Source organism: Fomitopsis serialis, assembly GCF_022376445.1.
Source record: "Fomitopsis serialis strain Sig1Antser10 chromosome Unknown B0H18scaffold_142, whole genome shotgun sequence".
Lineage (NCBI taxonomy): Eukaryota > Fungi > Basidiomycota > Agaricomycetes > Polyporales > Fomitopsidaceae > Fomitopsis > Fomitopsis serialis.
In genome coordinates this window covers 64622-91087 of record NW_025955102.1, presented here as the reverse complement: position 1 = coordinate 91087, position 26466 = coordinate 64622, and the positions used below count along the sequence as shown (strand labels likewise).

At 56.2% G+C, this 26466-nt stretch overlaps 6 protein-coding genes across 6 annotated transcripts; 2 read left to right on the top strand and 4 right to left on the bottom strand.

Annotated features, from left to right (window-relative positions):
* Nucleotides 1–59: 59 nt before the first annotated feature.
* B0H18DRAFT_1125082 (fatty acid synthase) lies at nucleotides 60–17867 on the bottom strand (the record flags this gene model as incomplete). Its single annotated transcript, XM_048034960.1, has 36 exons — nucleotides 60–98; nucleotides 155–459; nucleotides 516–879; nucleotides 935–1022; nucleotides 1075–1115; nucleotides 1150–1257; nucleotides 1307–1721; nucleotides 1774–1880; nucleotides 1933–2143; nucleotides 2193–2273; nucleotides 2327–2595; nucleotides 2671–2831; nucleotides 2880–2932; nucleotides 2982–3172; nucleotides 3246–3415; nucleotides 3469–3578; nucleotides 3846–4082; nucleotides 4145–4337; nucleotides 4390–4561; nucleotides 4600–4646; nucleotides 4725–4747; nucleotides 4789–5278; nucleotides 5335–6348; nucleotides 6398–6599; nucleotides 6648–6743; nucleotides 6796–7660; nucleotides 7720–8558; nucleotides 8611–9540; nucleotides 9589–10990; nucleotides 11038–11341; nucleotides 11396–12716; nucleotides 14712–14775; nucleotides 14824–14990; nucleotides 15031–15231; nucleotides 16812–17095; nucleotides 17195–17867. The coding sequence occupies 36 exons, from the start codon at nucleotides 17865–17867 to the stop codon at nucleotides 60–62; spliced, it is 12237 nt and encodes a 4078-aa protein (XP_047886982.1).
* Nucleotides 17868–18804: 937 nt separating this feature from the next.
* B0H18DRAFT_1042656 (uncharacterized protein) lies at nucleotides 18805–19747 on the top strand. Its single transcript, XM_048030636.1, is given in 6 exon segments — nucleotides 18805–18934; nucleotides 19053–19130; nucleotides 19134–19158; nucleotides 19218–19331; nucleotides 19385–19493; nucleotides 19550–19747. The coding sequence occupies 3 exon segments, from the start codon at nucleotides 19134–19136 to the stop codon at nucleotides 19486–19488; spliced, it is 243 nt and encodes an 80-aa protein (XP_047886981.1). The 5' UTR covers nucleotides 18805–18934; nucleotides 19053–19130; the 3' UTR covers nucleotides 19489–19493; nucleotides 19550–19747.
* Nucleotides 19748–19851: 104 nt separating this feature from the next.
* B0H18DRAFT_1042653 (cytochrome P450) lies at nucleotides 19852–22308 on the bottom strand (the record flags this gene model as incomplete). Its single annotated transcript, XM_048030635.1, has 9 exons — nucleotides 19852–20344; nucleotides 20397–20598; nucleotides 20653–21083; nucleotides 21138–21218; nucleotides 21285–21344; nucleotides 21397–21464; nucleotides 21520–21714; nucleotides 21763–21972; nucleotides 22027–22308. 9 exons carry the CDS (start codon nucleotides 22306–22308, stop codon nucleotides 20032–20034), a joined length of 1842 nt encoding a protein of 613 aa, XP_047886980.1. The 3' UTR covers nucleotides 19852–20031.
* Nucleotides 22309–22767: 459 nt separating this feature from the next.
* On the bottom strand, nucleotides 22768–24058 carry B0H18DRAFT_1042646 (uncharacterized protein). The gene is made up of 4 exons (XM_048030634.1): nucleotides 23554–24058; nucleotides 23096–23497; nucleotides 23006–23046; nucleotides 22768–22948 (listed from the first exon to the last, which is right to left on the bottom strand). The coding sequence occupies exons 1-2, from the start codon at nucleotides 23957–23959 to the stop codon at nucleotides 23097–23099; spliced, it is 807 nt and encodes a 268-aa protein (XP_047886979.1). The 5' UTR covers nucleotides 23960–24058; the 3' UTR covers nucleotides 22768–22948; nucleotides 23006–23046; nucleotide 23096.
* On the bottom strand, nucleotides 24041–24395 carry B0H18DRAFT_915170 (uncharacterized protein; the record flags this gene model as incomplete). The annotated part of the gene is made up of 1 exon (XM_048041589.1): nucleotides 24041–24395. A coding segment is annotated over exon 1 (243 nt), but the record flags the coding sequence as incomplete, so codon positions are not given.
* A 3-nt stretch (nucleotides 24396–24398) lies between these two features.
* B0H18DRAFT_108727 (uncharacterized protein) lies at nucleotides 24399–25256 on the top strand. The gene is made up of 5 exons (XM_048032150.1): nucleotides 24399–24458; nucleotides 24708–24782; nucleotides 24917–25037; nucleotides 25110–25122; nucleotides 25182–25256. Coding segments are annotated over exons 1-5 (228 nt in total). The 5' UTR covers nucleotides 24399–24457; the 3' UTR covers nucleotides 25200–25256.
* Nucleotides 25257–26466: the final 1210 nt, after the last annotated feature.

Sequence of the window (26466 nt, the reverse complement as noted above, 5' to 3'; positions counted from 1 at the left end):
GAACGACGACGGAGGATCTCTAAGACGAACAAGCAAGCGCGGCGAGCAGAGCATCACGTTCACGAGGACGCAGCCTGCGCAAACGCAATGGCGACAGTCTATCGAACAATCACTCGTCAGTCCAAACCCAAGAAATGCAAACGACACAACGCACCTCCGAGTGACTCAGCGACAAGTGCACCTTCTTCACGCCCTTCGCCTCCGCAGCCGACTTCGCCTCGCCGTGGAGCGCGACCGTCGGGACGCCCGCCTCGTCCGGCAGGATCTCAATGTCCTTCATCGGCGCGCCCGCGCCGCGCGACGCGACCCCGAGCGACTTGAACACTGCCTCCTTGCCGGTCCACCGCGCCGCGAACGACGCCTCGGGCGCCGGCTGGCTGCGGCAGTACGCGATCTCCGCGTCCGTGAAGTTGCGCTCCACGAACGTCGGGTTCCACGAGGGCACGGATGAGATCAGCTCTGCACGTAACGTCAGCTGGAGGCTAGAGAGGAGCAGAGAGCGTACCTTGGTCGACCCGACACCAGCCGTAGCACTCGACAGCGCAATGTTCCGCCACGCCTTGACGTTCGCCTGTCCGCCGGGGCCTCCGTCACGAGCTTCGAGAACGCGTAGCTGCCCGTCTTGGGGTTGTACGACGTGCGCGCGAGCGGGTTCAGCATCACGCTCGCCTCGACCTCCTTCGTGAACGGCGGGCCGTCCTTCACGCGCACGAGCGTGTTGCTAATCATCATCTCGCTCATCGCCTTGTACGCCAGCCGTGCGCGGCGCAGGTGCCTCGCCTTGTAGCTCGTGTAGACAGACGGCTCGAGGGCGCCGAGCAGGTAGCGCGGGTTGACGATCAGGCAGGTGCCGCCGACTTGACCGAAGCCGAAGGAGGACTGTGTTTCGTGGGATTAGACACCAATAGGAACGAATCGCAGTTCTGTGACTCACCATGACACCCGCACGGATGCCGTCAGTGTGGATGGACTTTGAAGGGAACATGAGGTAAGTGTAGTCCTTGAAGTGCGAGTCGACATTGCTGCACATAATACTGTCAGACAAAACCGCCACGAACGGCTCGAATCACTTACTCCGCGTTACGGTTGCCAGCGACAATACCGCTGCCCACACTCTGCAAGAGGCCAGCGAGCTGCCATGCAGCCGACCACCCTTGGAATGGCCCAGATGCTCTTCTGTGCCATGACAGGGACAGCATTCCGGTGTCCGGTGGATGTCGAGAAGATGTCATTCCAGACGTGAGTCTCGTTGCTCTCCTACAATGCAATGGTCAGGACACGCTACAAGCGTAAGGAAAACACGTACGTTCGCGCCAGTACCGGTACCGTGGATGGAGAGGACATCGATGTCGTCAGCAGTCAGGCCCCAGACGGCGAGCGCACGCCGGAGAGGGGAGACCCGCGGGTCCGTGCCGTGCAGCATGCCGTACGTCGACAGTGCATCCTTCTCCTGGCGAGCAGCTTCTTGCTCCAAGTCTGCGACACGGTGAGCGACGTACTCCTCGTCGACAGCGGCATCTTGGCTCTTGCGGAATTCGATCTCGTCCTGCAGCAGTTGACGCTCGTTCTCAAGCCATTGCGAGATTTGTTTGCGGCGGAAGGCGAGCTGGCGGGAGCGATAAGCAACGTCGAGTATTGGCGCGGGATGCTTGGATTGGATCTCGCGGCCGATGGTCAGCGCACCACGACCTGGCGCAGGAACCGATCGGCCGGCCTTGTCACTTCATTGCGGGTCAGTCTATGCGAGGGTTCAGATACGTTGAAACCACTTACGTCGACGTCGACGTGAACGCGACAATACCGCGGATGGGGCAGCCGAGTTCAAGCGCTGTCTTGGCACTCATGAGGACGTGCACTCCAGATCCCTGTGCCTCCATAAACTGTACAGTACCGCGTTAGACATCAAAATCATCAAACGAGTTGACAACTTACCCCTGCGCGAGTTGTCGTAGCTGGTCTCGACATCTCGGTTGGCTCACGGCCCATCGCGAACTCGGTCTCCGAGTTGCTAGTAGCCTTCATGTTTGCGAACTCATACGAACCCTCTTCGCTGAAGTCATCGTAACCACCCGCGAGCATGACCTTGGCCTTGCCGGACAGCAACGTGTCGCACGCTATCTCTAGGGATTGCAGCGCGGTTGCACTAAATGTTCGTTAGCATAATATCGGCACGCATGCACTCAAACGCTTACCATGCACCGACAGGGATCTTCACCGGTCCACAAGACGACAAAAGCAAGAGGTTGACCCATCCCGCAGTCGTGTTGATGAAGCTAGAAGACGTCATTGAGCTCACGGAAGGTCGACAGTCATAGGAGAAACTCACGTCTCCTGGAGGATGTCATTCTGTACCTCCTTCTCGTCGCGACGATCTTTGAACATCCTGCCCAAGCTTTCCATGCCACCCATACCACTGCCGATACTGGTGCCAACCTCGGACGGGTGCATATGCTCATAGAGCTCGTATGGGTCAGTGACACCGGACATGTTGAGGGCGTCCGCAGCAGCGACGAGAGTCCAGAGAGCAGTGCGGTCAGTCTGAGCGATGATATCCGCTGGAATGCCGAAGCGTCCGGCGTCCCAACCGGTGGGGATCTGGCCAGCACCAAGCGGTTGAACTTGAAGGCCTTCGGCACGAAGAGACGTGCACCACGCTTGAGCTTGACATACCATGTCCGCCCTCGATCTCCCAGATGTCGCAGCTGTCGCCGTGCTCGTACTTGAATTGTCCGCCTCGACTTGACTAGCTTCGAAGGGCTCGAGGTCATGAGACAGCTGGATCTCCTGGTTGAAAGATTTCTCTTGGGGTCGTAACCGCGGAACAGCTCGGGCTCTGAAGTAATCAGCGCTAGCATGTCATCGTATAAACAGCAACAAACCAATAGACGGATGCCGGCGTGGCTCAGAATCCTTCTCGTAGAGCTCCTCACGTCTTTGTCGTCCACGGCTCACCGGATTTCGCATCTACCCACCCAACGTACAGAGAGCCGTCCTTGAGGCGACCGTCGAAGTGCTTGATACAACCCATCATCCAGGCCATCTCGATGCAACCTTCGATGGTAAATTCTCCACGAGCCTCCATTTCCCAACGCGTGCGAGAGCTACCCCATGGCCCAACCTCAGCGAAGCCAGTGATGACGATCGTCTGGTCGAGGTCCAACATGCCGCGCAACTGCGACACGTCAGAGAGAGATTCGAGAGGCTCGATTGAGGGAAGTCGAACTTGAAGTTGCGCGTGGCGTCACGTTGACCGTTTGCAGGACTCGTTCCGCCTCGACTCCGTTGATCACCTTGAAATCTGCAGCGTTGTCGCGGGCGATCGCACGGCGAAGGTCGCTCTTCTTGTTGAGGCTCAATCTGATGCGCGTGGTGATTTCAGCAAGGTCAGGGAGTCGATCCATGCCGCCGTTAAGATCTGCCCAAATGGGCTCAACTGAGTAATGCTGAACAAGAGCGGGTGCATGAGACCGAGAATATTGAATGCCATCTCCTTCGCAGAGAAGGTGCGGACACCGTGACTCTCGACCTCTTGCGCGACGGTGTTCGTACTGTCCATGAGACCAGTACCACGAGTCCACCTGTGGAACAGTCATTATGAAGCTCAGCATGAGTACGCAGTACGCACCCGATCACAGCACCAGCCAGCAGAGGTACTCTCCCCAGCTCTCGAGTTCCAGCGGTTGAACAAGGTCTCCAAACCGATCTTTGATCAGAGTACAAGCCATCGTTGCCAAACAGTCCGTGGTTGGGAGAGAGCGGAAGTATCACTTGTGTGGGCGCGTCAGGATATGGCGAGACGCCTTCTTGACCTTGACAGTGCCGAGTAGTCGTAATAATTGACCAACATGATGCGATGGGCGAGCTCGGACTTGTCGTCGAGACCGTCAATCTCGCGGCCATTTTCGGGCACAGCAGCAAACGGCATGATGTAGTCGAGATCGAGGCCAAGAGTGGAGTAGATGTAGTCGACCAACGCCTCGACGTCCTGCTTGGATCCCTGGTTGAATGGAACGACGGTCAAGGCAGACCCCTTGCTCCCGTAGCGCTGGAAAATGCCTTGGTAGTACTCGACAGTCAAGCGGCTGTAACGGGATGTGTGATAACACGTGGGCACCACCTGACAAGAGACCCTTGAGGACTTCACGCCAATGGACCCTTCCCGACGCCGGTGAGGAGCGCATTCTTGTCTTTGAAGCTCGTACCAGAGGTGGCGATTTCGTGCAAGATATCAAGGTACACGCCTGTGAGGTTGCTGCTGTATTCCCAGGTTGTGCCGACCTTACGCTTCAAATGCAACAACGGGATCTTGTCTGCGGAGACGGCGCAATACCGGATACCTGAGGGCGAAGGAATGCGAGGACGACCGACGCGTTCTGGGAGCACCCGGACGAGGGCGCGACTCCGGACGCTTGCGCAAAGAACGGACGACACCTTCGTACAGCGCCTTGATGCGATTCTTCTGCTCCTCGCTGATCTCCGGCTGAGACTTGACGACGTTCCATAACTTCAAGACGTCGTCCTGGATCTTCTGGATTTTGACGGGGCCGAGATCGTATCGCCGCTAGCCATCTCCTCGACGTAAGCTTCCAGCTTGCGCACATTTTCTCTGACGACCTCGGAGTAAACAATATCCCCCTTGCGGAGATCTCAGTGTGCGGAGCAGTCGGGAACGTGACTAGAACAGTTAGCACAATCTCATAGCGTCATGTCTGTGCAGTACTCACCATCCTTGTAAAGAGGGGGCAGGCTGACGACTTCCCGACAGTTGTCGATCAATTGCTGCCGAACTGTTTCGCAAGCTTGTACGTCTCGCCGCGACTCGGGTCGCACTTGTCGATGTAGTACTGCATGTACGTGACGAGTTCCGGGTCAGCGCGGTTCATGATCTGTATACAGCGAGCGGTGATCTCGCGGTCGACGGTGGTGAGGCGACCGAAGATGATGTCGTAGAACATCAGCAATGCGTCTTGACGGACCCAGTTCCACGAGGAGTCGAAATGTCTGGCCTTCAGCGCGTCGAAGACAGGCTGGATGCCGTCGAGATAAGTGTCTCCGTGCTCGCGAGTGATGGCGTCTAGGCGAGACTGGAGGGCCGCAACATTGACCTTCTCGTTCTCGTACTTATGCTCTCCGGAGCGCGAGTCGCGTTTGAGGTATCGCATGTACAGTTCAACTTGTTGGGAGGCAAACCATTCCTGCCCCGCCTGGAATTTCAAGAATTCCTCGCTGTTGATGGTAGGACCAGATGCTCCGCCACCACCGCCGCCTGCCGCAGTACCTGCCGAGAGGCTGATGCCGGAACGCTGGGCGTACACGGAGACGACAGAGTCTAACCAGGCCTTCGCTTCCGCCTCAGATCCAAGCCGCTTTGCGGGTTCCATTGTGTTCCCAGGAGTAGCACGCCGTCAGCACGAGAGGGTCCGAGACCCCAGCTCTTAGAGAGGTACGCCTTGATGGCAGACATGTTGAAACCTCCCGGCATCTTACCACCGACGAGTCGTCCAATGAGTCCCGACGTGTACTTGCCCTGGTTGCCAGAGAAACCGACCCCGAGCGCCGAGCCGAGTTCCTCCAAGGGAAGTTCCTCCCCTTTCTCAGGTGCAGAGGAGAACTCCAACTGAGGTCCCCGAGATTTCATTCTGTAGCGTGGACTTCCGCCAGACAGGTCCTTGATGGACTTCGAGAGCGGCACCTCGTCGACCCGCTTCTTGAGTTTCTGAGCAACAATAACGCTCAATACCTCGATGGCCTTCAGAGGCACATCCTCGACGCTGGCAGCTGCGGCCGCAGCGGGAGCCGGGGCGGCCGCGGCGACAGATGCGACCGGGACTGCAGGCGAAGGTGTAGCTTCCGTCGCTGATGCTTCAGCTTCGGCGGCCTCGGGTTCATCCTCGAACTGGTAGTAGACCTCCTTGACGTTCTTGGCATGGCAAAGGATGACACGCATGTGACTGACAGAGTCGTCTTGCACCTCGTACTTTGCCTTCAAAGTCCTGGTGGCCATGCCGGTGAGTGTTGGCGACGGCCCGATCTCGATGAGGCGTTCGAAGTCATAACGAGTGAACAGAATATCCTGAGTCTCGATCCATCGCACCGGCGACGCGAACTGATACGCAAGCAACTCGACGAGGATGATATACGCGAGCTTCTGACGCTGCTCAGGCAACGCCCAATCTTCTGAGTCCCACTTGCGGAGGACTTTGTCGAGACGGGCAGACAGGGTGCGATCGTACACGAGCTGGACGTAATCCTTCGAAACATCGAAGGGCTGTGCGACGAGGTTCGGCACGTACTTGCCTACGAGCGTGTCGGGATTGAGATGTGCGGCATTAATCTTCTTCGAGAGGTCTTGGAGAGTAATCAGCACAGCGCAGCCATGAAGAAAAGTACCACGTACACGTTCTGAAGGGCATGACGCCGGCCCAGAGGTAGCGGGAGTGGAAAGGCACGTCGATGCCAGGAAGAGGGATAGTTGCGAACCCACGCTCCAGCTTGATGTAGCCCTCGGTTTCTTGCAGCTGTTTGGCCTTCGCGAAGCACGAGCTGATGATCTCGCCGAGCATCTCCTTCACTTGATCAATGGTAAACTTCTCCGTCAACTGCAAACGCTGTCAGGATGTGAACAACAAGAACACGTGACTCCTTACCTTCAGTATGTCGATCTTCTCAATCTTGAGGTAGTTGAGGACGTTGGTCATCGTCTGCAGAGCCAAGAGTTCGCCAGCGCAGACATATTGTTGACCCTAGACGGTCTGTCAGTGAAGGAACAGATGCAACCGGTCGATCTTAATATACCTCGACGTTGTAGTTCACGATCTCTAGAAGACAGTTGGTCTTCTGCGCAATGTCATCGACAACCTCACGCAAGGCGGCGTCCGTGAACGTCTTCGACACACGGCTGGGGTTAACTGCGCACATCGCATAGTTCGAGCGGTTCTGTGCGTCACGCTCGACAGCACGCTGCATGGTGATGCCACGATAGAAGACAATGTCGACGAGAGACGAGATGGCCAGAACATCCGCGATGGATGCGAGAGCGGAGTACTCGCCGAGAGAGTGTCCGGCGAAGGGTGCGCCGCTTTGAACCAGACCCTTCGAGCGCATGTCCTCGAACGCCGCGCGCTCAGTGACGACGAGAGCGATCTGAGCGAATTGCGTAGCGAAGAGCAAGCCCGTGGGGTGACTGAACGTGTAGCGCTGAGTGCGAGCATTGATGTCGCCGAAGAGAGGGAGGGTCTTGACGTTGCCGTCCTTGTCCATCGTATCGTAGGTCATGTCCATGTATCGTTGGCGAATAGCCTGACCCTTGATACCACCGAAGTGAATCGTCTTCTCCTTCGGGTTGTCCTTGACAATTTCGACGATCGAGAAGCCATAGACAGCAGTCAGATGGGCGTCAGCGGCCTCCCAAACCGAGCGCGCTGCAGGCGAGTTGTTGTAAAGGTCCATGCCCATACCCGCCTCTTGAGAACCCTGGCCGGTGAAGACATAGACGGTCTTCGGCTGGGCAACCTCAGCAGTGCCTTCGAGGACCTTCTCGCCTTGAGAGTTCGTGGTCTCAACGCGGACGACGATGTTACCGTCTCGCATGCCGATGTGCTTAACCTTAACCGTCAATTCGTCTTGGGGTAGAATCATGCCAACGAAGGTCACGTCGTATCTGCGAAAGTGTCATCAGTATACCTAACTCCCACAGATGGTGTATTACACGCTACGTACGCCCTGACGCGATCTGGCCTGCCCTGTGCAACAACGGTCTCGACATAGCGCCTTGTAGCAGCGCTCGACCACATGCCGTGCGTGATCGTTCCCGGAAGTGCGGCGAAGTCTGCGAAGTAGGGATTGATGTGGATAGGGTTGAAGTCGCCGGAGATCCTGGAGTAAGGCTCGTTCGTTGCGGGGGAAGCAAAGGTCGTAGTACCCGACTTGCTCATCGTGTAGCCCTCGCTGGTCAGCGGGCTAGGCGAGCCCTGCTGGGTACCATGACGTTGGAGGTATGCGATTACGGGGTTGCCACGGCTGTCGTCCTGCAGGAAGTCGATCGAGCCGACCTTGACGAGGCGCTTGAGCTGGTCGCGGACGAAGATGTCGCCAGATACAGAGACCGTCTTGAAGTACGTCTTGTTGCGGTACGTGACCTCAGACCTAACGCGGAACACAAGGCCAGTGCCTGCGTGGAGAGGCTTGGACTCATCGTCCCATTCGAACCACTCCTTCGACTGCAGCACGCCAACCTCCGCCTCTGTCGCAACCTCGACGAGATACTCAGGCTCCTCGACGACCTCGAATGTGTTCTCGTAGTCGGAGTAGCGACCACGGTACAAGAACGAGGACACGACTTCGATAACGGGCGCGTCATCACGCTTGACGAAGCCCTTGACCTTGACGATCTTCCCAGCGTCGCTGTTGGCCACAGAGACGATACGAGCCTCCGACTTGCAGACGTCGCCGGCCTTGAGTGGCTCCGTACCCTCGACGACGCGGAACCCGTTCGAAAGGTGAACCAACTTGAGCAAATCGCCGTCGATGGCAGCCGGGAAGATTGCCTTCATGATGGCCTGCCACGAAATTAGGACATCACGAACAACGTAGTGATTCAGCATTGCTTACCTGCCAGCCAGTAACGATCGCGAAGTCCATCGGAGCCTGGACGCGGTCCGTCCGCGCTGTCTTGAACGCCTCGCCTTCATTGCCTACCACTGCGCAGAAGGTCTCGACGTCATTCGCCTCAATCGTGACCTCAGGACCCGTAAACGTGTCGCGGAGGTTGATCTCGGGGAGCACCTCATTGTCGCCGAACCACAGCCTCCAGTAGAAGTCCTTGATACGCGTGTTACGGCCCTCAGCAACCTCATGGATGGGAGCGAAGCCCATGCTCGGCTTGTAGAGGAACTTGAAGTGAAGAGGCACCGAGACGTCGCGACGGTCCTCGAACAGCGTTATGTCGATCGACTGAGACGCCGAATGATACTTGACCTCGACGGCCTTGAAGTCGGACTTGTGCTGGCCGTACGAACGAGCGGCGCCGTAGAGAGCGACGGACACAGGCGTCTCGCCGTCCAAGGTCAGGACGACCTTCTGATTCCGACGAGGAGCGAAGAGGCGGCGGATGGGGTTGTCGATGTGCGAGGTACCCTGCACGATAGTCGTCGACGTAAGGAGGGCCCTGAGCCAACTTTGACGAGGGCCGGCGAGCATCTCAAGCCAGGTCGACGCCTCGGGCCAGGTGCTCCCAACAGAATACGTGATCTTGTCGGCCTCGACAGAGCGCTCAGCGCCAAGCGAGGCAGCGATGCTCTCCGGGAGAGGAGAAGCCCTGACACTGAGATAGTCAGCGGTCGGGATGCGACTGAGGTCGCCGCCGTAGAGGCGCTGCACCAACTTGTCGACGAGGATAGCGGTGATATTGTCGAGCATCTCCTTGATCGGCTCGTCCTTCTTGATAGCATGCTTCACCGCGACAGGCCCCTGGAGGATGCACACTCGCTGCGGGTCCTGGTCGAAGACAGCCTCGATGTCCTCGGCTGCCCACAGTGAGTCCTGCCCAAAATGTGAGTCTTACTTCCTTATTGGGCAATTTTGACGTACCTTCTTGAACCAAACCTCGAAGTTCGCGTCGAGGACGGGGATGAACGGCACCGGCTTCTGGCCTGGGCGCTGCGAGATAGCGAGGAAGAACGCTTTGTCCTCCGACGCCAGGAGCTGCTCGGTCGCAGCCGGATACGTCGCGAAGAACAGCTTGACGAAGTCGATGGGCTTGTCCAAAGAAGAATACGACTGTAGAATTGACGCCTTCGATCCTCGGTCAATGCCCGCGAAGCGCTCCTCCACGCGGCGGAGCCAATCACCCGTCAGGTTCCTGAGCGACAGGTCGACCCAACGCTCCTCGTGCTCGACATACATGAGACGGACCATGCGGAGGACGACCTCCTCGTAGGTCATGTCGGCGATGTCCTCGACGACGCTGCCGTCCTTCTTCCACCCGAACCACGGCTTCGCGAAGTCCTTGTTCAGCTTCGCGATGATCTCCGCACGCCTCTCGTTGATCCACGCAGCGCGCTTCTCCTTCGGCATCTTGAACACGGTCTCGTCGAACTCCTTCCACAGTTTCACGGCGCGCGTGGCGACCTTGTGGATGGGCTCGCCGAGCTCGGACTTGACGGTCACGATGCCGCCGGTCTCCTTCGCGTACGTGCCTTCCCATTGCGCATCATCGACACCCTTCGCGGCGACGATGAGGTCCTTGACCGAAGAGCTCGTGTGCGCCTCCTTGGCGACCATGACGCGAGACGCGAAGAGGAAACCGTCGAACGGCATGGGCTGCATCCCGAACTTCTCGACGGACCAGTCACCAGTAAGGTACGGCCAGACATCGTCCGCACCACCGAATCCAGAGCCGGCGACGAGCGAGATGTTGCTGTGCTGGCGGATCGAATGATATGTAGACAGAATCGGCTGGTGGAAGTCCTCGCACGAGTGATGACCACCCGCACGGCCACCCGTCCACTGCAGGATGATAGGGAAGTCTGGGTTAGCAGCGGCGATGTTGACGACCTGACGGATGCCGTCGACGGATCCGGGCTTGAACGAAACGTGACGGATGCCCGCCGCCTCGAGACCACCGATGATCTCGGCTGCTTTCTCCGTGCTGGGGATACCGGCAGCGACACAGAAGCCCTCAATGGGCAAGCCCTCGCGACGCATTTCCTGCCATAGGGGGAATTGGAAGCCGAACTGGCGCGGGTTGATGTAAAGCGAGTTGAGAGTGATACCGACACCAGCGGGGATCTTGCTCTGGATCTCGGCGACCTTCGCGCGGAGCGCAGCAGCGTTGTAGTGACCGCCACCAGCAAGCTCGACGTGGTACCCAGCCGCCAGGACAGCGCTGACGAAACCAGCCTTGACGGTCGTAGGTGTCATACCAGCCACCATGATTGGCGGCTTGCCCAGGAGACGGGAGAACGGCGTGTCGAGGTGGATTTTGCCATCGCTGTCAAAGAGTTAGCAATGCACAATTGGCGACTGTAGCAAACGTACCTCGTCTTGACGAGACTGGGCATGAACTTCTTGCTCCACCATTCCTCCCTCTTCACCGTCTGCGCGTCGTACAACTCAACGACGCCCCTCGACTTGTCTCCCGCGACGATGACGCGGACACCGCGACCGTTGAGGTTTCGCGCCGTCATAGGACCGACGCCGCTGAGGCCACCCGGACCGAAGTCAATAGCGTGCGTAGCGGTCTCGGGGAAGTTCGTAGCCTTCGCCCAGTGCAGCGGAGAAGTGAAAATCTGGTCACCCAGGGAGCACGTCAGGGACGTCGTAAGCTCGCGCAGATCATTACCTGACAGCGTATGATCAGCCCGAGGAGCCTTCTGTGAGGGGATGCGGCACTCACCGGTCTCGGTATGATAAACAGCCATACCCAGGTCCTCCTTCGTCCACAGCTCCTCACCATCCAAGTCCTCCTCGAACAGCTTCTCCGTCATCCCCTTGAGGTACTCGCTGTGGTAGGGCACGCCGACCACCAAGAAGCGCACAGAGAACACGGGCTTCCGCTGCGAGAACGGTATCTTGCTCTGATCAAGGCCGTTCGGGGCGCGGACCTTGCGCAGGTGGGTGACGAGGCCGTACAGGGCGCGCGCAGGGCCCGTGACGACGAACGCCTTCGGCGCGTTGTGGAGCGACACGCGCAGCTGCGAGTTCGCCGGGAGATGCTTATTCGTGCTCTGAACGTGCTTCTCGAGATCCTTGAGGGCGAGCCCTGCCACGAGCAACATGGGGCTCGGCGCGCCCTCGCCGCCCTCGATTGCGTCTTCCACGATGCTCGGCTCGAGCGCGAGCACCGGGAATGCCTGCTGGCCGCGGTAGCCGCAGTAGAACAGCCACTTCATTCCCTTCTTGCTGTTCTCGAAGTATGACTCGATGCTCGTCGAGGCCGCGACGACCACGGCGGAGACGACACCTTGGGAGTGACCGGTCGCGCCCTGTAGTTTCTTGCGCATCTCGCCGGGGCCGATACGCGCAACACGGCAAGTAACCAGGTATTGGGTGAGTTGCGTGAGCCCGATGAGGGGCAGGGATACGGGGACGGACGCGAGGTACGCAATAGGGGGGCGCGGCGTAGCACCAGTCAACCAGGAGATGACGTCCAGGCCATGCGTGTAATAGGTTGACGACGCGAGACCGTCGACGAGAGGGCGAAGTACTTGTGTCATCTCAGCCAGGAAAGACGAGACGTAAGGCGTGTGCGTGTCGTAAAGCGATTGCAGCTCGTCGAAATAGACCTCGTTCGTACCCTGTCCACCAAACAACGCGTAGATTGACGCGTCAGACGCTGTGAAAAGCGCGGGTGCTGGCGCATAGGAGATACCAGCGACATTCCTTTCCTCTAAGGCTCCCAGAGCCTGGAAGTAGCTCGCAAGCACAGTCTTGCGCACGTCTACGTCAAGAGCCCCCGCAACAGTATACACGTCCTGCTGCGACAAGTAGGACGAAGTGAAGTGGTTGACCGCCTTGCAGAGCACGGGGGTACGGTGACAGTCGGCGTCTACGTTTTGCACGACGAATCGCAGGAAGCGGGCGAAGAGCTCTATGGTCGCCTGCTTCACATCCTCGGATTGCGTGGGGGTATGGAGTGTGTCGTCGTGGGTAAATTCATCGCGAAGGACTTCGGCGGCAGTCCACTCGTTGGTTTCCGTGGAGATAGGGATAGACACCTGGGAGCGCGAGCAGTTAGCAATGCATTCTTGTGCTTACGGTGCGGTATGGCAGCAAGGACGCGTCGCGGGCGTGACATGGCACTTGCACGGCCTGCCAGATACCGTCATAGGAGTCCTCTTCAAGCGCAGCTCCTTCCGGGACAACGACCCGCATACCATGCCGTGTGTGGTATGGATGCGCAAAAGCGACGAATTCGAAGACTCACTCTAATGGAACCCGACTGGATGAGAATAGGGCGGGTCGTGCTTGTGCACGAGCCAGTTGCCGGGGACATCGTGTAGGATGTCCTGTAGAGGCGAGACAGGGATGAAGTGGTAGTCCGCCGCGCCGACTTTTGAAGGGACTGGAAAAACCCAACGTGTCCCCAGTCCTGGCGCCCCAAAGAATGCTATGGGCGCTCGTTTCTGTTTGCCCGCGCCTAATCAAGGTGTAGCGCCCGCGCCCCAGGGAGGATACGGTATCCTGCATCAAGCGCCCCGTACTCAGGAGCAATCAGCGTCGACGCTGGGCGCGACGATATCTGTTGTGGCGTTGATGCAGAACTTTGAAATATGCCAGTCTGTGTGCCTGCGTATACCGGCTATACTGATTGCTGCACTTGTCCCGGTGTCAGTCAGCTATGGACAACCCCATACGGACAAGAGTGAGCGACCCGACCAGAGCTTCACCGTAGTTGATACGATCCTCGCTCGGAGAAAGGACGAGGCGCCCCTAGTCTCGGAATATATAGGTATGACATGGTCATCATTCGCAACGGACCAGAGACTGTGGCTGAGAGTGTCCGAATATAGAAAGCGCATTACCGAATTGAGACGGGTCTCAGTACTTACTCCCCACTTACGTGACAAGCCACAACTCATGCACACGGCGCGGCAAGGCAATAAGTATACTCTCGCCAATGCACGACGCGCAGAGTCATAGAGCGCCATTGCGCCCCATTCTTGGAGACGCCGCGACTGACTAGATGCACTGATTGCGCGATGCCCTCTTCCCTACCAACTGGTACTGGTACTCGCTCGGATTGTCGGACTCATTAAGTAGTGTCTCAATTATGAGCACAAATGGACGCTGTCTTCGCCGTTATCTCGCACCATCCTTGCCGGGATGACATTGTCGTGTTGGGGTTGATTGGCGCGGTTTGTCGAACCCACCCCAAAGGTACTTACAGCTGCGGTGTAGCTTTACATGGCGGTTTGTCAACTTCGCGAGATGGAAGTAACGAGAATCGGAAGCAGCTTCCGAGGCCGGGCGACGTTTGTCATACCGACTCACTGCGATGCTACATACAAGCGTACGAAACACCTAGTCGGTAAGCGGTCACGCGTAGACTTGTATCCGAGCCCATCCCAGCAAGTGCGACACTGTACGTACTGCAGACGTACAGTTCAGCCTGAGGGTAAGGCACCCGAGTCCACTTTGCCAGAGCGGCCCTTAAGCTTGACATCATCCCCGAATCAGTGTGGTTGAGTCGAATCAAAGCCCACGCAACTCCGAAGACACTATGTATGCACTGCGTACCGCTCATATGCTGCGATCCCCAGCGGAGGCCCGTCCGCGATATGACCATGACCTACCATTCCCCTGCGGTGATAAGCTATTTCCCGTTGACGTGGCGCCCCTTCTTCTATAGACCACGGTGTCCAGCAGCGCCAGATCTTCGCCGCTCCTTTGAGAATGTGCTTGGAAGTCAGCAGCATACAGATGCGGCTCCGATCTGACTTGGCGCGAAGCTGACATGGGTACGTACGTTTCCAGACACGGTGCGTTGATGCAAGTACGTGGGGCACTGCTCTGCAACGACTCATCGGAGGCGGGCCGTGCTCCTGGCGGCATTTGTCGAGAAACTTCACTGAGCGCAACACAAACCGACCTCTTTACTGTACCAGGCTCTCGCTGAAAGTGATGACTGTGTCGGACGCGAGCCTTGTGTCTTGTCGTGCATATATTGACGCTTTATGGCTGTAACACCGGCCATGACACCGGGCGCATACGTCTACGATCAATGATTGATCGTCCTTCGACGATAGTCCGCTTGACATACTGTGGGGAGTGATGCTGCGAGTCGTCAGCCGCCTCTAAGACATTTCAACAAGATACACTCACATATCGATGAAGTATACGCTGTCGACGAATCGCCGTGTGAGTAGGTCAGCTCTGCATAGAGTAGGATCCAGCACCGCGGTGACTTCGCTCACAAAGAACGACTGGACGATTATCCACGCCTTCGCATGCTTGACCCTCCAGTCAAAAGTGGGGTGGTTAGCCGTCGACTGTAACCCAGTCAACGATGCCAGCGTATTCAGGCAATACTTGTGATGTAATTCCAGTATAGATCGGTTCAGGCTCAAGCCACGAGCAGATATTGGATGCATTGCGTTCGTACATAGCCAGACACGTTCCCTTCAGAAGATCGTCCAGCGAAGACGATGGCACGCGAGCGTTGATCTGAGCATCACGGAGCTCCGCGAAGACCGGATCCTGGGGGGCTTCCTCGACGGGGCTCCAGGGCACCTATCGCAAGCGATCGAGGAGAATTGGTCGAGTCGCGTCTCTACGTTGCAAGACCGCCATTGAGAGCGTGCTGAGTGATGGAGACGCTCTTCGGAGTCCCGAGAGCAATCTGCCAATCGCTGGTATGATCCGCGCCTACAAAAATCATACCACGCTGAGGCTTTCGAAGGGAGACATACTTGCAGCGCTCTATCCTGCAGAGGCTCGCATAAGCCCAGCGAGATAGTGGCCGGCCCTGCGATGTTCAGAGACAAGTGTGACCAGCGAGACTGCAATAGCTCACCCTCGAATGACACGAAGTTGATCTGTCAAGGGAGAGACACTACAAGCCGGCAGCACCGGAGACATCAATCAACGACCGCATTCCCTCCTCCGGGTGCCTGGAGTAGGCCATAGATCTGGATTGCTGAGGAACCAACCCATCAGACCCATCGCAGCGAGCGGCCACAGCTCATTGAGTCCAGCACGCGCAGCATTGATGGGATGTCTGACTGAGGAGGGCGAAACCACCGCCACACATGTCATGTGCGTATACCCGGAGAGTGCACTCTCGAGCTGCTGCAGCGAAGAGACCCCGCGGACGATCGTCTCGATCGACAGCCAGCACGACTCGATCTCCGGACACTTCACGGTCCGCAGGTTGAGTGGCACATTGGCGTTGCAATCGTCCGATCGATCACGGCCTTCACATGGGAAGGCTTGAGCTTGGCTAGTGCCGGTAGGGAGCCATCTACGGAGGACGGAGGACGGCAGCGAACCGGGAATGTCTGAGTCCAGCCCCATCGACCACACCGGTGCGAGGTCCACTGTGACGATCAAAATCGGTGCCATCGTGCGGCCGACAACCACGCTCTGCACATGAGAGCACATCCGCCAAGGCTAGGGACGTCGTCGTGGAGATGATCGATGATTTTGTCGGGGAGCTGGCAAGGAAGCTGTGGAATGCCCTGAAAGCGGGACACTTCCGTACTCATATGCTGAAGAAATGGTGGATCCATGCGAGCTTGGAGATTGACGTTGATATGAGAGCACCAGCAACGCGCGTCGGATACTGATAGACGGTGGCGATATCAATGTGAGCGCACCTGGAGATCCTCGCAGACAGCTTGCTTACCGTTTATGTATGAGCACAACACCGCATTGCATCCGTCATGAACGTATCCGGAGATCCCCGAGCTGCATGGCGCTGGTAGCGGAAGACTCGGAGAAGAGAGCGAACGAATGGGGCAGACAGATGTCCATAAAGCAGGTTCAGGAGCCGAAAGAGTTGAGAACAAGGTTCGACCCGGTATATCAGTACACTCGAGGGCTAAATAAATCACATCCTGGTAAGACAGGAAAGTTAACGACTCAACTGAGTCCAAAAATACGGGACGCGTACCAAGCAAACCGAATTCAGAGCAGCACGAAGAGATGGCTCGACTGCGAAGCGGCATCAGTGGATTAGGACGCACAACACGTTTAGCCTCACGCTATTGCTCTATGAATTGGAACAACCCTCGCGTGTATGCAGTCCTACACTGTTCCTCCAGACAAGCCTCCAGTGACTCTCTGGGACCTCGACCACGTATGTTGAAGACCCGTAGATCCTTGGAAACCGCCCTTCCTAGCGTGCGGTTGATGCTTCTCCAATCCAACGCTTGGAGATCATCGAAGCGCCAGAGAACCGGGCCGACCAAAGACGTGGCAATAACCGTCAGAGTGATCGTCTCGAGGAAGGGTGAGTTGAGTTGAGATATGAGCACGCTGAACCACAATAGATACGTCGATGGTTCCGACATTCGCCAGTGAATGCCGAGCTCGATCGATACAAGGCGTAGGTTGGTGCAAGGCTCGAGCGTGAACGCAGTATCCCTAGCAGTCTCTGTATGATATTGAGTTAGGGTATATGTGCCGAGAAGCTAAGTGACACGTACTTCGAACATTGTATAGATCAACTCTCAAACTTTCAAGCCGCGCGGACCGAAGGCATCGAGCAGGGGTTGAATAAGCCCTGGGTCACGAACACGACTGATATGCAGCGCCTGAAGTTGATTAGGTTGGAGTGTGCCGATGAGCCAACCGACGAGGTGTTCCTCATCAGTTGACAGGTCGCTGTAAGTATACCTCAACCGCAGAGTGTGCAAAGCGTCTACACGCCCGACGACGGAGGTGTTAACGGACTCAAAACCGTAAATCTGGGATAGTGAGACGCTTTCGAGCCCAGTGAAGGAGCACAGCAGCTGTGATAGCGCTGCCAAAGGCAAAACGCAGTATCCCATGGTCAACTCGCGCAGGGCAGGAAGCTTGACGCCGATAGCTGCGGGGTCGCCCAGGCTGAAGTCCCTGAACATGCCGTGGTGGAGCTCGAGCCGCCTGACGGTCGGAAGCAAGGGTAAGGCAGAGCGGAGCTGTTCAAAAGTGCAGTAATATATCCGTAGGTCTTCGACGATGGGGCCTATCGCCGGCGAAGAAGCTACGAGGACTTCGAACGCTGTTAGGGCTGTGTCGTTCGCGACGTTGAGAGTACGAAAACGGTGGTAGCGAGCTCCAGGCAACCAGGCGCGACATGTTAAAGCACACGCGCGGAGAGCATGGACATCCAGGTGTAGATAGTCGATGATACGGTCCGTGAGCTCGGGGGGCAGAGGGATCATGACGGCGCCCGACTGATCTTGCTGCACAGGCAGACGACGTGCTGGATGATCACGGAAGCGCTCATCCTGTCTGCGGTCGTTCCCATCAGCCACCGTGACCGTCAGCCACTGCCAGTGCGTCGCGAAGTTCGAGCCGCACCTCTTGGTACCGCAATCGCTGTGTATCCGCAGTGAGAAATATTCTCTTCGTACGTGCTTGTGCTGATGAAACTCGCGCCATGGTTCTGTGAAGCCGGACTTGGCCCTTAGCACGACGTCAACGGCGCAGTGTCAATCTCATCGCAAGTGACACGGTCGAATAACATGCGTCATACATGGCTGCCCTTCTCATTCAGCAACATCGTGTTTTTGCTTCCCTAGGAGACTAATGTTACGGTGCAGTCTCAACAAATTGAGTTGAGCTGACTAGTGTATGGCAAGTACAGCGACGACTGGCCATCGCTTCGTTCGGCCCCCTACTTGGTCTCCGCATCCTGCCACTTCACGACGTTCATAAGCCTCGGGTTCACTATCCACACCGCCTTACTGGCACGGAGATGTCGCCATGAGAGGCTTCAACTGCTGACTTACTGACCATAGGCTAGCGGGGCCAAACATTGAATGGACATGGTTCACTGGCCTCGAGCGTTAGGCCACCATCCTGGCCACTCATGTCATTCACACCGCGGGAGCGATAGCGTACCCAACCATGACACTGACAGCGAATATGCGGGTCTTGTGAGTTCGGAGCATGATCCGGCTATTCCAGTCGCACCGGGTGCCACACGGCCCATCGTGTGTTGCCCGAGGAGGAGGAAGAGTCCCTCTACTGTATGGTATGTGTTCCTTGTAGTTGCAGCTGAGATTATGCCTGGAATGGGACTCACGTACAAGGGCATGGATCGAGAGACGGGTTTCTTCCGCACACCACAGGCATCTACACAGTAGCCGCGGTGGTGGGATGGTGAGTAGACCAGCTGCTTCATGTGTAAGGACCCAACTGAACATCACCGTTGTACAAACCTCTCGCCGTAATGCCATCTTCTACGCTCGCCCTTATCGACAACACGACAACAAATCCTCGTCAGGTCCGTAGCCGACCGTCTTTCGGACGCCGTGCTTGAACGACAGGTATGCATGTTCGCCGTCCCGGCCTTTCAATGAGTATGCACTCATGCGCATTCCGACAGGTTCTACTGCCAGAAGGTGTCTGGAAACGGTAGACGCGAGCTTACACTCGACGTATAAAGTCTGCAGAATGAGTGCACAGTGGACAACGACTCGGAAATGGCCAACCAAGGTACTGACGGCCGTACGTATTGGATTCCTTACTACCCTATCGCGTCGCACATGGCTCACTCACCCGCGTAGACTGGAGGATGCAGTTGAACAACCTGCTGCAGGCGAACGCACAACTCGGCACGCTTGAATGGGAACTCACCTGTAGACAAGGCCATCAAGGACCATGGACCGCCGTCGCATACGGTCAGTACAGTGTCTCTACAATAGTCCATGCTGGTCATCATGGACATCGACAGTCGGCGATACGGAGTATGGAAGAGGTTTGGGCATGAGCAAGAACGCTGCAAAGGAGGCCGCCGCCAAGCAGGCCTATGAAGCTATTGCGCAGGCCCAAGGCTAATTGAAGTCAGTGTTCCAACGACTCTCTGTCAACACATCTTTTCATTATGATGCATGCGCAGCGACACCTACACGCTTGAAGCAGCATTCGTGCAGAATATATTCCTGACGAACTGGGTCTGTGACTCTTTGGGTAGACAACGGTCATCGATCCTGTCATTCTTACGCTGTTCGACTCGAGCTGCTGATCCATTTTCACATCCCCGTTGTACTCAATAACCACTCTGACTGAGAAATTGTATGAACACGGCTACTGGGCCAGTTGTCATGTGTGCCGTACCTTAACGTTTTTGTGCGTACGGAGACACATATCGCCTGCATGCCGCCACGACCACTCAGTAGATATCAGCAACTCGAGCTCAAGTCGAGGGGGAACTTTCTGTCTGTCATTCAATCTAGATGTGCCATTCAACTTGATGGCTATCAAGGACCAAACTACTGCATACTGTATACTCTAAGAACACACGGCGAATCTATGAGTACTGGACGCCGAGGCCGACCCATTGCGACATGCATACACAGCTACCACGGTAATCGTTCGATTTCACCGGTCATCTCCTTCCAACCCCATGGTCTGCCAGTCGGACTGGACATTGTCGAACGCCTTCCGGATGAGCTCTGCGTGTTTGGCTGATCGTGGGGCAAAGCCGATGTTGAAAGCGTGTGGCACACTGAGGAAGCCCTCGCTCCATGTCTTCTCCTCGTTCGCTACGTCAGGCAGGATTGGCCGCTTAGTCGATGGATCGAGCGGCGCGTAGAAGTCGACGCCCCAGAGAATGCGCGAGAGAGTGATGAAGAGCGACGCCTCTGCGATGTGACTGCCTTGACAGAACCGCCGGCCCCATCCAAACGCATAGCTGCCGACGGAAGATCAGCATGGCAGGTAGCGAGACAAGGGTGGACAATCACATATCGCGCTCGTTCGATACTGGACCGATGTTGAACCGTGTGGGCTTGCCTTCTTGATAGAACCTCTCTGGGATGAACGCTGCTGGATTGAAGAAACGTTCGGGGTCCCGATGTATGGCCCACACATTCCCGATCACGGTACATCCTTTCGGGATATGATAATCCTTGTAGACGTCGTCTTCTACTGTCGCATGCGGGATCGCTTCCAATGGCTCATAAGCAAGGGACGTGTGCGTGTGAGAGCAGGCGGACGTACCCAGCGGAGTGGCCGGCCGATGCCTCAGAGTCTCCTTTATACAAGCCACAAGATATGGTAGTCGTTCTTCGTCGTCGAAGTCTGGCATACGTTCCGTCCCTACCACACCGTCGATCTCCACTCGCGCTTTCTGAAGCACATGCGGGTGGCTGAGCATGTAGAGCAAGAATGTTACTATGGTATTGGCCGTGGTATCGGAGCCCGCCTCTAGGGCAGATCCGGCACCATAGGCGAGGAAGTCATCTTGTATCCACCCGCCCTTCGTCAGACCTTTGCCGGGAACATCCTCTTCGTCACAGCGTTCATTTGCGGAGACTTCACCTGCGGCGGCACGCGCATTCAGGTACGAAGAGACAAACCCGCGCCGGTTCTCTCCGCTTCGTAGTGCCGCCTTGCAGTCATCAACAAGTCCTCCCCAGAGGCCCATTTCCCTGTCACGCGAGATCAAAACATGTCACTGTGGTTGAAAATGAAGAGGTACCGACCATAGATGCAATCCGTGAGCTTTCACCCTCCATGGCGCCAAGAAGTCTGGGAGACGTCGTATCAGCGGGAACACATCCGCCCTGCACATAGCCATCGTTATATCAGCACGGCATTTCACACCCTCTTCGAACCGTCAGCCAACTCACAGATAGTTCCCTGGCTGCGACATCTGCGAGAAGTTGTCGACAATGTCGTATATCTTGTGACTAAGAGTCAGAGGTCAAAAGGTGTTCGCTCGAAGCGGGGACGTGTTCTCACAGATTAGGGTTATTCAGGAAGCGAGGGACTCGCTTGCCATACATCGCATACAGCGCAACACTCGTCGCCTACACAGCGCGGATTATGCTGACTGAACACGCTAAGCGAAACCATCGTACTCACATACCGCCTCACTGGTGCAAACCAGTGATTATCCAAGACTTCTCCATGTAGACCCTCGGAGACACCTTGTGACACACTCTTGTTCCCGTGACAAATCAAGTCGTAGAGAAGAACACGGGATTCGCATTCCTGGTTTGGGCGAATATTCTTCGAAGGCCCGGGCCCAAGGGCACCTTGCAGCGCCTTCCTGGCCACCTATCGCGAACGTCAATCAAAAGAAACATATTTTGAGTTCGGACGGACCTTCCATGGAGTGTCATACTTTAAAAATGCAAGACCCATCCCACCGCGCAGGACGTCGTGAGCGACATGCGGAGTGGCACGACTAGAATAGTTATGACTACGACGCGACAACAGCTCGTCGGCCGCTTCTGCCGTGTTCAGGACCACTACGTCTTGCCCGCCCAGCTTGAGGTAGAATATCTCCCCGTATTGGGAGGCCCATTCTAGAAACTACAAGTCAAGTGTCAGAAACCGGAGGGACAATTATGAAGTCAATGTCCCTACCTTCGGATGCGGTCGTAAGGCAGGCAATTGCAATAGGTTTCCCAGCAATGGGACACCAGTTGGTCCAGGTGGTAACTTCTGTCGCAGCGAGTCTTTCCTGGGTCGGAAGGCATAGAATACGCAGGTGAGCGACGCGAGTATGAGCAGCAAAGGGATCATGTTGTAGAACGTCTCAAGCCCTACAGAGGATGGCTTGACGGAAGAGCAAAGGCCTTGCTTTATAACGTGTGCCCCGCAAGCACGCCACTTAGAGTTCGACGGCGGCCGAGCAGGTATTTGCATCGTATAGGCCACGAGAAGACCACTTTCAGCGTCTTGAAAGATGGCATGGCGGCAGAAGTCAGAGAAGTCGACAGGATGCACGATTGTGTGCATTGATACTCACAGTTTTGTCAAATACGGTGCATGTGTTGTCGATCTGGAGTTTTGAAACGCGTCACGGCGGGCACAGATGTCAGCATACATTATTCTGGCCCGCGATGCGCGGACTCGGAAGCGGCTGGGAACGTCGTGCGCCATGGGATAGGTAGGAAGCCGTGGAATGCTCTGAGACGATATGCTGAAGAGATGGTGGATCCATACGAACTTTGAGGTTTCACGGTAATGTACGAGCACCAGCAACGCGCGTCGGATTTTGATAGACGGTGCTGTAGTATCAGGAATGTGAGCGCGCCTCTAGATCCTCGCAGATAGCATGCTTACCACTTATGTATGAGCAAAACACCGGATTGCGTTCGGCGTGAACGTTTCCCGAGATCCCCCACTGTATGGCGCTGGCAGCTGAAGACCCGGACAACATATTCACAGAAGAGGCTGATGGATGGAGACAGACCGGTGGCCATAGAACAAGTTCAGGAGCCAAAATAGAACGTAAGGTTTGACGTAGCATACAAACGAGGTCGAGGGCTAGAGAAAACGTACTCTGGTAAGACAGGAAGGTTAACGACTAAACTGTGTTCAAACAATACAAGACGCGTACCAAGCAAACCGATTTCAGAGCAGCACGAAGTAACAACTCGACTGCGAAGCGGCATCAGCAGATTACGACGCACAGCTCCTTGAGGCTCACACTATTCCTCTAACAATCGGAACAACCCTCGTGTGTACGCAGTCCCACACCGTTCCTGCAGACAAGCCTCCAGTGACTCTCTGGGACCTCGACCATGTATGTTGAAAGCTCGTAGATTGTTGAAAAACAGTCGTCCTAGCGTGCGATTGATGCTTCTCCAATCCAACGCCTGGAGATCATCGAATCGCCAGACAATATCTACGTCCCAAGGCCAGAATGACGGGGCAGACACCAACAAAGTGATCGTCTCAAGGGATAGTGAGCTGAGTTGAGATATGAGCACGCTGGGCCACATTAGGCCCATCGATGCTTCCGGCGACTGACTGCCAGCGCCGAGCTCGATAAACACGGTGCGTAAGTTGGTGCAGGGTTCGAGCGTGAACGTAGTGTCCCTAGCAGTCTCTGTATGGTCCTCAGTTATGATAGGTATGTGTTCCGAGAAGCTAAGCGACACATACCTTGGAGATCGTATAGATCGAGTCTCAGGTGTTTCAGGCCATGCGGACCGAAAGTGTCGAACAGGGGTTGAATGGGCCCCGGATCGTAAGTAAGACTGATATGGAGCATCTGGAGCTGATGGGGTTGAAGTGTGCTGGTGAGCCAACCGACGAGGAGATCCGGCTCCTCGTCAGTTGTCAGGTCGCTGCCAGTGTAGTCCAACTCCAGAGTGTGCAGAGCTTTTAAACATCCGACGACGGAAGTGTTGACGGACTGGACACCGTTATTATCAACTAGTGAGAAGCTTTCGAGGCCAGTGAAGGAGCACACTAGCTCTGCTAGCGCATCCAAAGGCAAGACGCAGAAGACCATGGTCAGCTCACGCAGGGCAGGAAGCTCAGCGCCGACAGCTGCGAGGTCACCCATGCAGAAGTCACGGCCCCACTCGCCGTGACGGAGCTTGAGCACCCTGACGGCCGAAAGCAAGGACAAGACAGAGCTGAGTTGCTCGCAACCAAAGAAAGATATCTCTAGGTCTTCCACGATGTGGCCTATCGCCGGCGAAGACGCTACGAGGGTTTCGAACGTTGCAATGCCTTCTTCGTGCGCAACGCTGACCGAACGAAAACGGTGGTAGCGAGCCGCAGGCAACCAGGTCCGACACGTCAGAGCACACGCACAGAGAGAATGCACGTCAGTGTGTAGATAGTCGATGATACGGTCCGTGAGCTCGGGGGGTAGACGGACCATGGCTGGTCTTGCTGCACAGGCAGACGACGACGTCGACGTGCTGGATGATCGCGGAAGCGCTCAGCCGAGTGCTGTCTGCGGTCCGCCGATTGCCGAGGCGACCATTCTTGTCAGCCACCACTTGGCCACCACAGCGGTCGTGGTGGTGGCGGCCCGGGTGACCTACAGTAAGTAAGTAAGTTACTTGCTTACTTGCGTCACAACCCAGCGCACCTCTCGCTTCATACCGCAATCGCTGTCTGACGTTCTGTGAACGCTGGTCTCGTCTCTGTCTATGGGCTGTCCAAGGAGGTCGGACGTCGTCCTCAATACGACGGCGACGGCGCGGCGGTCACAGTGGAACTCATGTCGTTCGAAGCGCAACGCGCATTTGGTGCCGTAGTCTGGCCAACATACGTAGACGAGTTGAGCTGACTATTGACAGTGAATGCAAATACTGGCAATGAGGACTGGCCATCGTTTGGTTCGACCCCAGACTTGGCCTTCGCTTTACGCTTTCGTAAGTCTCGTGTCTACTAGTACCGCCCACACTGTATACTGGCATGGAACCTTCGCCGTGGAAGGCTACGTCTACTGCGTGCCCTCCAACTGCTAGCTCCATAGTACATAATACAACTGAAATCGCTGCCGTAGAATTGTCCTGTCAAACTTTCGTCCTCAACATACAAACATTGGCAATAGCGACGGCTAGTCACACTCAGCGTGGACACCATAGCCGGTGCTCTGTTGGCGCTGCCTTAACGACACCTTTTTTGTGAGCTGTCTCGGTCACTGTTCGACATTCTCAGCTTCGGGAGAAACTATACCCAATATGTCTACAAAGCAGCCTGGCAATGATCGTACGTATCAAACTCCTTCCTACTCTACGATGACACAACCGGCTTACTGGGTTGCGTAGATTGGAGGATACATTTGAACGATCTACTGCAGAACCGAGCACGCCTCGAATGGGAGCTCATCTCTATGCAAGGCGCTGGCCATCAGGGCACATAGACCCCCTTCGCCATAGGTCAGTCTCAGCACTCATTCTCCAGTAGCTTAGCAGCTATTGCTTGCGCAGGATCCCTGTCAGACTCCACAATCAGCATCGCATTCCATCGCTTCCGAGAAAAACTACGGAGAAGCGAAGTAACTTACTCCAACGAAACGGGAGCTCTGGTCGCTTGGGTCGAACGTTTTGCAGAATCCAATGACGGTGAAGCCATGGTTGGCGCCCTGGCGCGAGTAAACGCTGTCGCCGGAGGTGTTGTGACGAGACCTTCATTAGCGATGTAGACGGATCTACGGCCGGCTTAGTTAGGGCTGCGGGTGTCGATGACGCTGCTGCTGCTGTTCACGAAGCAGGCATTGTCAGAGTTACTGTAAATGAAGATATGCTCTCAACATAGGTGGCTACAAAACAAGACCGTCTCGTCCCCCAAATAAGTGTTGTCCACAGCCACTGATATAGACTTGTTGTCAACACTCCGATATCGGCGTAATTTCGAGCGTCTGTCATGTCTGTCGCCGGTTTGTCGTGTCTATCACGGTCGCGTCCAATGACTGGTCTGACACAAGTCTGACAGGTCCCCAGAAGCTCAGGCCGCCGCTGGACTCAAATACTCTCCCAAACGCTCAACTGTGTCAGACGCACTAGATGCGGTCAGTGCCATTTCAGACCTGTCAGTCTACTTAGACCCTCAAACCCAGTAATCCAGACAACTCAACATCTCGCTGATGCATTAACGATGGACTCCTACGCTGCAAGAGTACATTCCACCCGGTATTTTTGGCTTGCGCATGCGTCTCGGAATAGTAGCATTGATGCCTTTGCACCAACTCCACGGCGCCGACGAGTCTCAACATCACATTCAGACCGCCCAAGTGGATGCGATGAACCCTGACGCAGCGCAAATGCTGCGCGATGCAGCTCGAATCACCATTACACCTGACTGGACAAAGCCGTCATGCGCGCCCTCACTGGCACATGTCCGACTCGTCCCCCCGGAAGATTTCCGCGCCCCGTCAATGACCCACTGACACGATGTATTGCCAGTGGCGACTCATCCTGGTTGTCGTCGGATGGTCTTGCAACCTTGGGCGCACCAATCGCGATTTTCCCGAGGTAAGGCGCAGACTCTCCCGCGTGGGCCTTGCGTCGAGAATGGAGTTCTATCTGGGCCCGCAAAGGAGTCGGCTTTGTT

Excerpts from the sequence above, each read along its gene's own strand:
- B0H18DRAFT_1042656 (XM_048030636.1), top strand. The coding sequence starts at position 19,134 with ATGGCCAACCAAGGTACTGACGGCC. Across the intron at positions 19,159-19,217 it reads CAACCAAGGTACTGACGGCC|ACTGGAGGATGCAGTTGAAC; the intron begins GTACGTATTGGA and ends TCACCCGCGTAG. Across the intron at positions 19,332-19,384 it reads ATGGACCGCCGTCGCATACG|TCGGCGATACGGAGTATGGA; the intron begins GTCAGTACAGTG and ends GGACATCGACAG.
- B0H18DRAFT_1042646 (XM_048030634.1), bottom strand. The coding sequence starts at position 23,959 with ATGGGTGACCTCGCAGCTGTCGGCGCTGAGCTTCCTGCCCTGCGTGAG. Across the intron at positions 23,498-23,553 it reads CGATCTATACGATCTCCAAG|AGACTGCTAGGGACACTACG; the intron begins GTATGTGTCGCT and ends AGGACCATACAG.
- B0H18DRAFT_108727 (XM_048032150.1), top strand. Across the intron at positions 24,783-24,916 it reads GGCCTTCGCTTTACGCTTTC|AATTGTCCTGTCAAACTTTC; the intron begins GTAAGTCTCGTG and ends TCGCTGCCGTAG.